General features: G+C 35.7%; 1 protein-coding gene across 2 annotated transcripts in view; it reads left to right on the forward strand.

Moving 5' to 3' along the window:
* Nucleotides 1-13,594, forward strand: part of LOC128705300 (zinc finger protein 271) — an 88,222-nt gene extending 74,628 nt beyond the window's left edge. For both annotated transcript variants that reach the window (XM_070101499.1, XM_070101500.1), the window contains exon 3: nt 7,457-13,594. In XM_070101499.1, coding sequence (XP_069957600.1) covers nt 9,403-10,356 — 954 coding nt within the window. In that variant the 5' untranslated portion in view covers nt 7,457-9,402 and the 3' untranslated portion in view covers nt 10,357-13,594. The remainder of the gene's footprint in view (nt 1-7,456) is intronic.
* Nucleotides 13,595-15,271: the final 1,677 nt, after the last annotated feature.

Consider the following 15,271-nt stretch of genomic DNA (forward strand, 5'->3'; position numbering starts at 1 on the left):
GAAGACGAGCCAGTCAAATACAAAGGAAGGGGAGCACTGCAAGAGAGCTAGAAACCCACAGAGGGAGAGCAAGCGCACCGAGGTGCGTGAAAGGGGAAGTGGTGAAATAAAATAAAGAAGGAACAGAAACACGAGACAGGAGAGAGAAAGACAACCCAGAGGAGAAAAGGAGAGAGGAAAGGGGAAGAGGAAGAAGAAAAAGAAGAAGAAGAAGAAGAAGAAAAAATGAGGATTCAGGTTAAGTCACGGGTGTTCTGAAGTTTGGAGCATTTTACAATGTAGTGGGAGAGGAAGGCATCTACAGAGACGAAGCCAGGGCTAAGGTTCATACAAGGAAAGTTGTGTATAAGAGAGGATTCAACTAAACGGCGACTGTTCGAGTTGGAAGTAGGGAAGACAGTTTTAGCAGAAGACCAGTCAATAGGATGGCTATGATCTCTGACGTGACAGAAAAGAGCATTGTTAGTGTCGGCAAGCCTAACACTTGGCATTATAAAGCATTCTGTAAAGCATGAGAAGGGTACTGAAGCTGCACATGTTACAGCATTAACAGGTTGACCATTTCAACTATTATTGAGGATAATGATTGTATCTTGCCACATATTAAAGGTTCTGCACTGATGCATTCAATAATAATTTCCAAGAAGCACACTGGTTTGATAAGGAAATGGAAAAATCAGTTGTTGATATGGATAAATGACCAATGTCACCATAACGTGCCTCTTAACCGTTTGACTGTCGTAAGCCCCTCTCTGAAACTCATTTTATGTTGAAAAATTTTTGTAAAAAAAAAAATTATTTTTTCTTATGAAATGATAGAGAATCTTTCTTTTCCCAATGGTAATGACACCAAAAGTACGAAATTTGGTTGAAAACTCGCAGAATTATGCTACCGCAAAGTTAGCGATCTCGGCGACATATACGCATCGGCGATTTTGCCGAATTTGAGCCCTAATTTTGGCCAATTCCATTGTTCCAGTCAACCAAACTCATAGCTATTTCTTTAGAACTCTATTCTTTCTATCAGCTGAGTACAAGAAACTGCCCATTTGCCAAATTGAACTACCCAATAAAGTGGCCAGAAATTGGCAATTTGGCCAATTTCACGCAAATTTAGAAAATGCCAATTTCAAAATAGGGTCCAGAATAAACAATGCAGACATCCTTGGCACTAAAATAACATATCCTCTGTTCATTAGTTACGTCTCTAGGCCCCCTCTTACATTACTCTTGCTTTCTATTTTGATTTATTATTCACACAAAAAATAGAAGATTTACTGTTATGCAGACTACTGCATTATTGTTAAAATGGTATAAATAATATCAGTGCACTAATGAAAGAATATTAGACTCCCCAGTTGACGTGTATTGGACGTGTGGTGTGATTTGCTTACTCTTGAACATTGGTAAAAATTGAACATTTCTGCTACTTTGAGCTCAATTTCAAGGTCATTTTCATCGTGAAACTAATCAAAATCATCTCTATTTATGTAACATGTTTTCCATTCTATCAAATGAGACCAAGAAATCGAGAATACGACAATAAATACTGTATGGAAATACACCTCAAAGTCGGTGTTTTAATCCAAGAACACGGTCGGAGTTTTTTTCCTCATTATGCACTGCGTGGTGCAGGATCTTTTTTATACAGAGCACCCTGACCACACGGACACATTCTCTCGCATGTGGGCCTACCAGCTTTCTCCTGCTTGATTTGAAGCCGCTAGAATTAGAGAGTATATATATGTCTGAAACACTGGCTCGTTAGACATACAGTGGACCCCCGCCTTATGATATTAACCCTTTCAAGGTTTCGGCCGTACTAGTACGTCTTACGCGCAGGGGTTTTTGACATACTAGTACGCATAAATTCTAGCACCGTCAAATCTAGTGAGAGAAAGCTGGTAGGCCTACATATGAAAGAATGGATCTATGTGGTCATTGTGGGCAGTATAAAAAAAATCCTGCAGCACACAATGCGTAATGAGAAAAAAAAAACTTTGACCATGTTTTTGAATTAAAACAGCGACTTTGCACTGAATTTTCATATGTTATTTATGGTTGCATTCTAGTTTTCCTGGTCTCATTTTATAGAATGGAAGACATATTACAGAAATTGAGATGATTTTGACTGATTTTACAATGAAAAGTACCTTGAAATTGAGCTCAAAGTAGCAGAAATGTTCGATTTTTACCAAAGTTCAAAAGTAAACAAATCATGCCAAGCGTCCAATACACGTCAATTGGCGAGTCTAATATTCTTTCACAAGTGCGCTGATATTATTTATACCATTTCTACACTAATGCAGTAGTCTGCATAACGGTAAATCTTCTATTTTTTTGTGAGAATAAAAATTCAAAGTGGAAAGCAAAAGAATGTAAGAGGGGTGTGGGAACATGACTAATGAACAGAGGCAATGTTATTTTAGTGCCAGGAATGTCTTTCTTGTTTATTCTGGAATCTATTCGGAAATTTGTCAAATTGGCAAAATTGCTAAATTCTGACCACTGTATTGGATAGTTGAAATTAGTAAATGGATGTTTTCTTGTACTCATTCGATAGAAAAAATGGAGTTCTAGCGAAATAGTTATGATTTTTGTCGACTAGTACACTGGAATTGGCCGAAAATAGGGCTCAAAGTGGGTAAAATCGCTGATGCGTAAACATTGTCGAGACTGCTAACTTCGCGAGAGCATATTTCTGTAAGTTTTCCATCAAATTTCATACTTTTGGTGTCATTATAATAGGGAAAAGATTCTCTATCTTTTCATAAGATAAATTTTTTTTTTTTTTTTTTTGAAATTTGGCCGACCCTGTGAATAAGTCTCTGAGAGGGCCTGCCGACCCCCAAAGGGTTAATCTATTCCTCAGAGCTCATCGTAAGCCGAAATTTTTGTTAGCCAAATTAATTTTCCCCATAAGAAATAATGGAAATCAAATTAATTCGTGCAAGACACCCAAAAGTCTGAAAAAAAAAATCACCACATGAAATATTAATTTTAATACACACAAACTTAAGAAGACATGCACAATTAACCCTTTGACTGTCGAGGTCGTATATACATATATGTCTTACGAAGTACCGTGTTTGATGTATATACTCATAAATTCTAGCGGCTTCAAATCAAGCAGGAGAAAGCTGGTAGGCCCACATGTGAGAGAATGGGTCTGTGTGGTCAGTGTGCACCATATAAAAAAAATCCTGGAGCATGCAGTGCATAATGAGAAAAAAAAACTCGGACCGTTTTTTTTTTAATTAAAATGCTGACTTTGTGGTCTATTTTCGTATAGTATTTATGGTTGTATTCTCGTTTTCTTGGTCTCATTTGATAGAATGGAAAACATAGAAATAAAGGTGATTTTGATTGATTTTACTATAAAAAGAACCTGAAAATGGAGCTCAAATTAGGAAAAATGTTTGATTTTTGCTGATGTTCAAAAGTAAACAAATGATCTCATTGTCCAATAAATGTCCAACTAGCCATTCTAATATGCAGTCATGAATGGGTTGATGTTATTTATACAATTATTACAGTATTGCAGTAGTCTGCATAACAGTAAATCTTCTATTTTTTGTTTGACTGATGAACAAAGAAAATGTTATTTTAGAGCCAAGAATGTCTGCATTGTTCATTCTGGACCTTATTTTGAAATTGTCATATTTTTTAATTTTTGTGAAATTGGCCAAATTGCAAATTTCTTACCATGTTATTGGGTAGTTGAAATTGGTAAATGGGCAGTTTCTTGTACTCAATCGATAGAAAAAATGGAGTTCTAAAGAAATAGCCATGAGTTTGATCGACTGGAACAATGGAATTAACCGAAAATAGGGCTCAATGTGGGCGAAATCGCTGATTTGTAAATATTGCCGAGGTCGCTAACTTCGCGAGAGCGTAATTCCGTAAGTTTTCCATCAAATTTTGTGTTTTTGGTGTCATTACAATCGGGAAAAGATTCTCTATCATTTCATATGAAAAAATAATTTTTGTTTGAAATTTTGCGACACCAGGAGACACTTCAGGATTGGGGGTTGCGACAGTCAAGGGGTTAATATTCTACTAAGAATAGAATACATGACACTTACCTTTATTGAAGATCTGGTGATGATTGATGGGATGGGAGGAGGGGAGAGTGTGGAAGTTATTGTTTAGAAGAGGAATCCCCTTCCATTAGGACTTGAGGTGTCAAGTCCTTTTCCAGGGTTACTTCCCTTCTTTTAATGCCACTAGGACCAGCTTGAGAGTCACTGGACCTCTGTTGCACAACAAATCCATAGAGCTCTGTACCTCCCATTCCTTTAACCCCTTCAGGGTCCAAGGCCAAAATCTGAAGTGGTTCCCCAGTGTCCAAGAATTTAAAAAAAAAGAAAACTTATTTTTTCCTATGAAATGGTAGAGAATCTTTTTGTGAAGGTAATAAAACAAAAAGTATGAAATTTAATGGAAAATTGATGAAATTATGCTCTCGCGAATTTTGATGTGTCAGCGATATTTATGAATCGGTGATTTTGCCGACTTTGACTCCCATTTTAGCCCAATTACATTATTCCAGTCGACCAAATTCTTAGCTATTTCACTAGTATTACTTCTATTCTATCGATTGAGCACATGAAATTGCCAAAGTGATCGGAAATTGGTAATTTGGCAAATTTAACACAAAGTTCAAAAATATTCCAGTTTCAAAATAGGGTCCAGAATAAACAATGTAAGTATTCCTGGCACTAAACTAACATTTCCTCTGTTCATTAGTTAAGTTTTGAGGCTTTACAAATAAATTCCATTTTGATTTTTTATTCACATAATGAATTTTTATTCACACCAAAAAATAGAAGATTTACTGTTATGCAGTATTGTAATAATTGTATAACTATCATCACCACATTTGTGAATGTATATTAGACCCACCAGATGTGTGAGGTCGTTTGTTTACTCTTGAACATCGGCAAAAATTTAACATTTCCGCTACTTTGAGCTCAGTTTCTAGCCATTTTCAGTGCTAAAACCAATCAAAATCATCTCTATTTCTGTAATATGTCTTCCATTCTATCAAATGAGACCAAGAAATCACAAATACAACTATAAAAAACATACGAAAAAACACTGCAAAGTCGCTGTTTTAATAAAAAATCATGGTCTCGTTTTTTTTTTCTCTTATTATACACAGGGTGCTGCAGGATTTGTTTTATGTGCTGCACACATACCACATAGATGTATTCTCTCATATCTAGGCCCAAATGTACCACTCACAGTTTATAAGAGTAAGCTGAGCTCATGGCGTAGATCTACGGTTTGGACCCTGAATGTAAAGCCGTAGATCTACGGGATGGACTCTGAAAGGGTTAAACTGTCCAAACATTGATCTGTGTTCATGTGCATAGCGCTCCGACCTTGATTTTCCCCATTTGAAAGCATGTAAAAAAAAACGTAGATCTACGTTCGGAGCCTGCCGCACGTCAACGTATGTCTGCGTGTGGACAGTTTAAGGGTTAAAAATTTACGAGAAATGTTATAAGTGGTGCAAAGGTGACGTTAAAACAATATTAATGATGGTTAACACAAACTCACTACCATTATAGTATACTCCTCACTTAATGACGAATTCGTTTAATGACGTGGCCTCAGAAATGGAACTCCGTCATTAAGTGAGGAGTGGCTGTACCGTGCACACTTGAGTGTAAAGACCCATTCTATAACACCTTGGCCTATCAGGCCTCTGGTGCCGAATTTTAATGCAGGAAAAATAGTATGTTGATCAATGTCTGGTGTGTTAGTAATGGGTAGATCAATGCTTTGACAGTTTAAGGGTTAATGCTGCCTGAGGGACAGTTTTTACATGTCAGTTACTCAAATGTCATTTGTATACTGTACTCCACTGTATAGTATATTGTTACCTGTTTGCTTATTATCAATTATAGAAATATAGTTGCTTGTTTGTTTTCATCAGTTATTAAATGAGTGACAGTGAATATGTTTTGTGGCATGGTTGGTAATGTACTCACCTCACACACTGAATTGTCATTGTTCAATCCTTGGTTTAGGTGGAAATGTTGGGCATGTTTCCTTACACCTGCTGTCCCTGTTCACTTAGCAGTAAGTAGGTACCTGGGTGTTAGTCAACTGATGTGGGTCTCATCCTGGAGTCCCAGTGGAAATAAGACACTGTCCTTGATGACACACTGACTTTGTTGGGTTATTCTGGGTGGCTAACCCTCGCTGGGTAATCATCTGAAGAAATCATATTTTGTCTTTCTTTAGGCTACCCATTCATTGTGTGAAGGGGCCAATTTTTAAAATACACCCTCTCCGCACATAACGACGGAGTTCCATTCCTAAGACCACGTCTGTAAACAAATTCGTCGCTAAGTGAGGAGCATACTATAATGGTAGTGGGTTTGTGTCAGCCATCTTTGATATTGTTTTAATGTCACCTCTGCACCATTTATAACATTTTTGGTATATTTTTAAATGTTTATACAGTAATGTACTGTATATTGTAATAAACAGGATAGAGGAAATTGGCTATAATATACATTATTTAGGCTTGCATACTGGTCAGAGAGCCCGTCATAAGTCCGAGGCATCGGTAAACGAGTACGTCGCCAAGTGAGGGAAGGCTGTATACTAATAATTACAACAGTATTGAGTGGTGAAGAAGAGGTCATTGTGGGATATGTAGAGTTTGATGAAGAATGATGGAAACACCTGACAGAAATAGAAATATTGTATATGTCTGGTTCTTCCTGCACCACATAACTACAAGTGTAACAACAGCTGTGGTGAGAAAATATTCTACTTTTCAGGAGATGTGTATGTAGAATATAATGTTTTTTATAAATGTTTCACACAGATAGCACTTAAAAACAATTAGTGCTGACATGTAGTGTTTAACAAATGATAAGAGAATGATAAATTACAGTAGAGAAAGGTAATGTTTTGCAGGTGTATATCTAATGTGCACACAGGTGCCACAACTATTAGTATGAGATGACACTACTTGTGTTGTCAGGCACTTGTGTCTTAGCTGGTTGATGAAGGTGCCAGCCAGGCATGAGAGTTACTATATCAACTTCAAGGATGGATATACATACTTCAGTTACTTACACATGATTAATGTTTACTTTTTATTGTTTTATGCTTCAGTAAATATTGCTTTAACTTATGAAAGTAACTACAACTGAACGTTTCTTTGTTATTGCTATATTTAACAGAAATACATACAGTGCCATTAGACATTTATGGATGATTTAGTTAAATCAACCTATGACATTTTTTTGTTTGCAAAGCCTGTTGGTTTAGTGATTCCCAACAATTACACTAACATTAATTACAAGAAAAAAATTGTGGTTTAATTGTAAATGTGAATATCATTATGGTTTAATTATGACAAATGTTTCAAGATTTTTAACATCAGTATCATTAAAGCACTGTTAATAACCTCGTTTTTTTCTATTTGCAGGTTATCCTTGTACAAGAAACACCACTCATATAGTGCCATTGCTTAATTCTATAAGACTCGTGTAAGTGTCAGACACTCTGTATACTGTATATGTATATATACGAGTCAACACTGAAAGTTAAGAACACATCAGTGTCAGAAATACTGCTCAGAGATTTGAAAGCATGAATCAGCATCCTTGTATGTGTAATTGCTCTTTCATTTCTTTTCAAGTACTTTAGAAAAGTATTTCAAGTTAATTTTCATCATCAAAGGAAATTTGCATATGTAGTAAGAACTTATTTAGCATCTTTAAAATCTTCATTATTAGCTACTAGTACACTGTATGTGTAGTTATGCTAATTGTTAGGTATTTAACAGTAATACTTTCTAGAAACTTTGTAATTTTTGTGACTCTTGTTCACAAATTCACTAATAACAAGAGTGGCTGATGTTTGTCACACACATAATTTGTCACAAGTAGTCTTATAAAGTAGCTGTGTTTACTGACTCTCACAAGTAGTCTTATAAAGTAGCTGTGTTTACTGACTCACAGTAGTCTTATAAAGTAGCTGTGTTTACTGACTCACAGTAGTCTTATAAAGTAGCTGTGTTTACTGACTCTCACAAATAGTCTTATAAAGTAGCTGTGTTTACTGACTCACAGTAGTCTTATAAAGTAGCTGTGTTTACTGACTCACAGTAGTCTTATAAAGTAGCTATGTTTACTGACTCTCACAAATAGTCTTATAAAGTAGCTGTGTTTACTGACTCTCACAAATAGTCATATAAAGTAGCTGTGTTTACTGACTCTCAGCACTTTACCTCATCTTTTACTTGTATTGTCACACTTCCATTTCTTTAAATTGTTAGACATATTCCAGCATTAACTTACTGCACCTTGATACCTTATTTGTGACTAGTGACTTTTCTGACATTAATCAAGTGGTGCATCATTCTCTTGTTATAATATTGTCAGCATAATTCTTTGCAGAATTATAGTATTTTCTGTATAAGGAATAAACAAACTCTTAAGTTATCTTTATAGTACTAATGTATCTTCTGGGAAAATAAAACATCATTGTTATTACTTTCATTTGACTAATATTATTATTGTTTTTTTAATATAATTGTTATAGCAGTTTTAATGTTTATGTTCAATTTGATAAAATGAATTATTAGTTCATTCAACTTACACATTATCAAGTAAACAGTTTGTAGACATTTTTTTTTCAACAAACCTGCCGTATCCCACCAAGACAGGTGACCTAAAAAGTAAAACAAAAGTTTTTTTTTTTTTTTTTAAATTTAGTAATTTATACAGGAGAAGGGGATACTAGCCCCTTGCTCCTTTACAGACATACTGTCTCAGTAATCATTGCCAGATGAGCACTGTTAAAGTGTTGAGTGTAGCAGCATCTTTCTTCACTGCTGTAAAACTTCAGATATGATAGAAACTCGTATAAACAACAATTTTTAATTTAAATTTCTTAACAGTCTTTTCAATTAGGTTTGAATTTACACAGACCCTCATTATTGTTCAGCATTACTCTCTTTTCTTTCTTATTATATAATGATTATGTAACAAAGTACAGAGGCTGTAGTATAGGAAATTATTTCAGTGTTTTACTTTCTTTAAACCTTTTATAAAATAAAACATTTAAGAGTTTAATATTAGAAATATATTTGATACACAAATATCTTTTATATTTTGTAAAACTTTATTGACAGGTGTAATATTGTGTTCCCAGAATACACAGCTATTTCTATAAGAGAAATTTTTGGCATTCTTAATACTCTTTTCTGAAATCTGTTTTGAAGGTAAGCATTAGGAAATTTTTGCTAGGTTATATGAAAGAGAAACCATATTGGGGCAAATATATAAAAAAAATCAGGATTGTAGTCAGGTCTGAGATTAATAATTACATTGTGTTTAACGTAAGAGTCTATCTACTGTAGTAATACAAATGAGTATTCATACAGATGACAAGCCTTTCAGATGTCCAAAATGTTTAAAAGTTTTTGCAGATCAATCTGATCTTATAACACACATGAGAAAGCACGAGGGAGAGAAACGTCCTCTGTGTCTAGAATGTGTCAGAGGTTTTCCAGAACACGATGACTTAGTTAAACACATGAAGACTCATGCTGGGGACAAAAAATATCAGTGTAACTTATGTGATAAAGACTTTACACAGAAAATTAATCTTGTAACACATATGAGAACTCATACAGGGGAAAAGCCATTTCAGTGTTCAATATGTCTGAAAAACTTTGTTAAAAAAGATTACTTAGCAACACACATGAGAACTCATACAGGAGAGAAACCATATCAGTGTACTGTATGTTTAAAGGATTTTTCACAAAAGTGTAATTTAATAACACACATGAGAATACATACAGGAAACAAACCCCATCAGTGTCCAGAGTGTCATAAAGATTTTCCACATAAATATTATCTTGTAACACACATGAGATCTCACACAGGAGAGAAACCATATCAGTGTACAGAGTGTTCAAAAGGATTTTCCAAAAAATCTGTTCTTGTAAAACATATGAGAATTCATACTGGAGAGAAACCATATCAATGTTCTGTATGTGCAAAAGACTTCTCAGAAAAAAGTGTTATGGTAAAACATTTAAGAATTCATACTGGACAGAAACCATACCCATGTTCAGTATGTCAAAAAGAATTCTCACAAAAAACTTATTTGGAAATACATATGAGAACTCATACAGGAAAGAAGCCATATCAGTGTTCAGTGTGCCTAAGAGGCTTTACCCAAAAAAATAATTTAACAATGCACATGAGAACACATACTGGAGAGAAACCGTATCTTTGTTCATTGTGTGGGAAAGAGTTTTCACGACAGAATGATTTAGCAAGACATGAAAAAACTCATGAAGGAGAAACTGTATAATTATTAAGAAGAGGAGCATTATTAAATGTAGAGTTAGAGGTATCAGGAAGATGGAGAGAATATTTTGAGGAACTGTTAAATGTTGATGAAGATAGGGAAGCTGTGATTTCATGTATAGGGCAAGGAGGAATAACGTCTAGTGAGGAAGAGGCAGTTGTGAGTGGGGGGAAAGTTTGTGAGGCAGTAGGTAAAATGAAAGGGGTAAAGCAGCTGGGATTGATGGGATAAAGCTAGAAATGTTAAAAGCAGGTGGGGATATAGTTTTGCAGTGGTTGTTGCTTTTAATAAATGAATGGAAGAGTGTAAGGTACTTAGGGATTGGCAGAGAACATGCATAGTTCTTTTATATAAAGGAAAAGGGGACAAAAGAGAATGCAAATATTATAGGGGAATAAGTCTGTTGAGTTATCCATGGGGAAGTGGAACAGAATTCTTCCTCTGTAAGCCATGCGTGTCGTAAGAGGCGACTAAAATGCAAGGAGCAAGGGGCTAGTAACCCCTTCTCCTGTATATATTACTAAATTACAGGGAGAAATTGTCGTTTTTCCTTTTGGGCCACCCCACCTCGGTGGGATATGGCTGGTACGTTGAAAGAATAAGAAGTCTGTTGAGTATACCTGGTAAAGTGTATGGTAGTTATTATTGAAAGAATTAAGAGTAAGATTGAGAGTAGAATAGCAGATGAACAAAGAGGCTTTAGGAAGGGTAGGGGGTGTGTAGTAGACCAAGTGTTTACAGTGAAACATTTAGGTGAACAGTATTTAGATAAGGATAAAGAGGTTTTTGTGGCATTTATGGCTTTGGAAAAGGTGTAAGAGGGAGTGGATAGGGAGGCAGTGTGGCAGATGTTGCAAATGTACGGAAGAAGAGGTAGGATGTTGAGAGCAGTGTAGAGTTTTTACGAAGATAATGAGGCTCAGGTTAGAGTATATAGAAGAGAGGGAGATTATTTCCCAGTAAAAGTAGGCCTTAGACAAGGATGTGTGATGTCACCATGGTTGTTCAGTATTTATAGATGGGGTTGTAAGTGAGTGCTCGGGTGTTGACATGAGGTGTGGGGTTAAAAGATAAAGAAATCTAACATAAAGTGGGAGTTTTCACAGTTGCTCTTTACTAATGACACTGTGAATTTGGGAGATTCTGAAGGGAAGTTGCATAGATTGGTAGACGAGTTTGGTAGGGTATGTAAAAGAAGACAATTAAAAGTGAATATAGGAAAGAGTAAGGTGATGAGAATAAAAAAGTTAGATAACGAAAGATTGGATATCAAATTGGAGGGAGAGAGTATAGAGGAGGTGAATGTATTTAGATTTTTAAGAGTGGATGTGTCAGTAGATGGGTTTATGAAAGATGAGGTGAATCATAGAAAATTGACGAGGGGGAAAAAGGCGAGTGGTGCACTGAGGAGTCTTTGGAGCAAAGAACTTTGTCCATGGAAGCAAAGAGGAGAATGTATGAGTGTATAGTTATACCAATGCTCTTATATGGGTGCAAAGCATGGATGGTGAATGTTGCAACAAGGAGAAGGCAGGAGGCAGTGGAAATGTCATGTCTGAAGGCAATGTGTGGTGTGAATATAATGCAGAGAATCCATAGTTTGGAAATTAGAAGGAGGTGCAGGATTACCAAAACTATTATCCAGAGGACTGAGGAGGGGTTGTTGAGGTGGTTCAGACATGTAGAGAGGATGAAACAAAATAGAATGACTTTGAGAGTGTATAAATCTGTAGTGGGGGGAAGGTGGGGTAGGTGTTGGCCTAGGAAAGGTTGGGGGGCGGGGGTAAAGTATGTTTTGTGTGTGAGGGGCTTGGACTTCCAGCAAGCATGCATGAGTGTTAGGAGCGAATGGAGGTAAATGGTTTTTAGGACTTGGCATGCTGTTGGAGTGTGAGCAGGGTAATATTTATGAAGTGATTCAGGGAAACCAGCAAGCTGGACCTGAGTTCTAGAGATGGGAAGTACAGTGCCAGCACTCTGAAGGAGGGGTGTTAATGTTGCAGTTTTATAACTGTAGTATAAGCATGTTTCTGGTAAGACAGTGATAGAGTGAATGATGATGAAAGTTTTTCGTTTTTGAGCCACCCTGCCTTGGTGGGAAACGGCCGATGTGTTAATTAAAAAAAAATGTAAAGAACTTTTCTCAAAAAAGTAATCCAGTAAAGCATGTAAATTTAGACACAAAAGCAGCAATATTAGCACCCTGTATGTCCCCCCCCCCCCCAAAAAAAAAAAAAAAAAAATTCACTACAATCTTCTGCTTGTATCACACATGAGAGAAAAGCATATGTAATATTGTTCAAGTGTTACTTAAGATTTATAAAGAGTGATGGGTGTTGCTGAAGAAGAGATATCTTATCTATGTTGGAGTATTAGAACACTTCTTAATTATCTGCTTCAGTAACATTGCAGAATGCTAACCTGGCAGTAGGTACAAGACAGAATTCATATCAAAGGTATTCGTATAGTAAGCAATATGCTTTCCTTTTCTAAAACATGGCTTAAAATCTAGTCAGTCTAGACAGTTATGTTTTTTTGAGATTTTATGTAGTATTCAGTTGCTTAATTTCATTGTTTGAGTTTTGAAAAATGCATAACTGTAACTCTCCATATAATCTTCAAGTACATCTTTCAAGAAATTCACAAACTCTCACATACTGAGCCATAATTACAGCTACAGTTAAAAGGATGCTGCAATTTTTATTCAGGAGTGAGAGTATGATCATCAGGATCGTCAGCTCTAAAAAACAGATGTACTTTTAACTGAGACTTAAAAACATAAACATATTCTTAACTCTTGCCAGACACTGGTATACTGCAATAGTTTGGGAACTACATAAGAAGAGGCTTTTTCACTGTGATTTCTCTCTTCAGCAATTCGTAGAAACATTACTGTACCTAATAAAAAAAGTACAAGCATATCAGTAAGATATTTGGGTTCTTTAAATTTAATAGATTTACATGTTAACGAACAGAGTTTAAATTCAGTTCTTGCTTTGATAGGGAGCCAGTGCAGCTCATACAAGTAGTGCAGCTGCATGAATCAAGTGATTAGACAAACCCACAAACAATTACAAAAGCCAGTTTGAGAGGAAACAAATGTGTGGATAAGAACCAAGATGCTATATTCTGTTTAATAAGACACATCCTGATTGCACAGGGATTACAAATATGAAAATTGCAAGATTTTACAGTGTAGATGATAAACCCAATAAATAACACTGAAAAGTCCTCATAAACATCCAGATCTTTCATTGATCCCACAGGATGCAAGCTGATCAAAATCTCCGGTATGTATTTCCCCGAGAATTAAATCTCTGCCTTACGCTCATTTAGCTTAAATTTTCTACTTGCTATCGAAGTTTGAACATCGAGCAAAAGAGAACTAAAAACTGAGTTTTGCATTTTAAACTTTCATAAATTGGATGTAGACCTGTATATCTATTAGCATAAAAATGATAATCAACCTAATAGGCATCCAGTAGTAAGGTAAAACCTCTAACATATACAGTAAACAACACCAGTCCAAGACCACAGCCCTGAAGGGCACTAAAGGGCAGAATCATTGACTCACTGGTCATGACTGACAAGTCAAATATGATTTTGAAAGTATTAAAGCTATATCTCTAAGACCATAACCAAGAAGACTGCCTATCAGTTATCCATATTCAGTAGTATCAAAGGCAGCAGAGAGGTCTTAAAAAAAATTAGCTGTGATGCAATATCTAAACAAGTGCTCAGTGTCAGATCATTATAAACTTTTCATGAAGGTGCCTCAGTTAAATAGAGGTCAGTATGCAATCTAAATACATGGCAAAACATTACTATACTTAGAAAATATTTGGTCAAGAACAGAATATTCAATCAGTTTAGTAGAGAATATAAGATGTGAAACAGAATGTTAGTTTGACATGTTTTTTGAACAGAGGGAAGACTTGTTTGATGAAAGGATGAACAGAGGCCCCCCTCTTGATGACTATAGAACACATCTGCTTTAAAATCAACCACTGATCAACACATTTATAAAAGAAACAGCACTTTCTTATGTGGCCAAGATCTTTGAAATGCTTATACAGGTCCTCCATCACAAATCCGGCATCATTGGGACCTGTAGTTTGCCGGATTACTGAGTTTGCCGGATTACAGAGTGGTTAGGTTAGAATACACTTAATAAAATTTAACAACTTGACTTACGCAAAGTTTATTGAACATCGGCAAAAATCGAACATTTCTGCTACTTTGAGCTCAATTTCAAGGTACTTTTCGTCATGAAAGCAATCAAAATCATGTCTATTCCTGTAATATATCTTCCATTTTATCAAATGAGTCCAAAAAATGAGAATACAGTCATAAAAACCATATGAAAATATACTGCAAAGAGGCGGCTAATGGCTGAGAAGTGAACTCCCTTATTTATCGCCCATCTTTTTTATTTTTGCTGTACGTTAAGAAGCATCTTTCCATCATACATTGCTCAAGTTTCAATAAGATAGCCCAACAAACAACCGAGAAAAAAAAAATATTTACCAAAAATCATATATGGCAAACCCAAGCCAGGTACTGGAAATAAGTCACTTTGTCTGACTTTCCTGGGTTATCCTAGGTTCTCTATACATACATAGATTATCATACATAGCAGTGTAACTGTATTTGTGTATAGTACCTGAATAAACTTATTTACTTCTAGTCTGTCAACTGAGTACAAGAAACTGCCAATTCACTTATTTCAACTACACAATAAAGTGGTCAGAAATTGGCAATTTGGCCAATTTCACACAAATTTCAACAGATGCCAATTTCAAAATAGGGTTCAGAATAAGCAATGTAGACATTCCTGGCACTAAAATAACATTTTCTCTGTTCATTAGTCACGGCTACAGGCCCCTCTTATATTACTCTTGCTTACCATTTGGAATTT

Source organism: Cherax quadricarinatus, chromosome 77 (assembly GCF_038502225.1).
Source record: "Cherax quadricarinatus isolate ZL_2023a chromosome 77, ASM3850222v1, whole genome shotgun sequence".
Lineage (NCBI taxonomy): Eukaryota > Metazoa > Arthropoda > Malacostraca > Decapoda > Parastacidae > Cherax > Cherax quadricarinatus.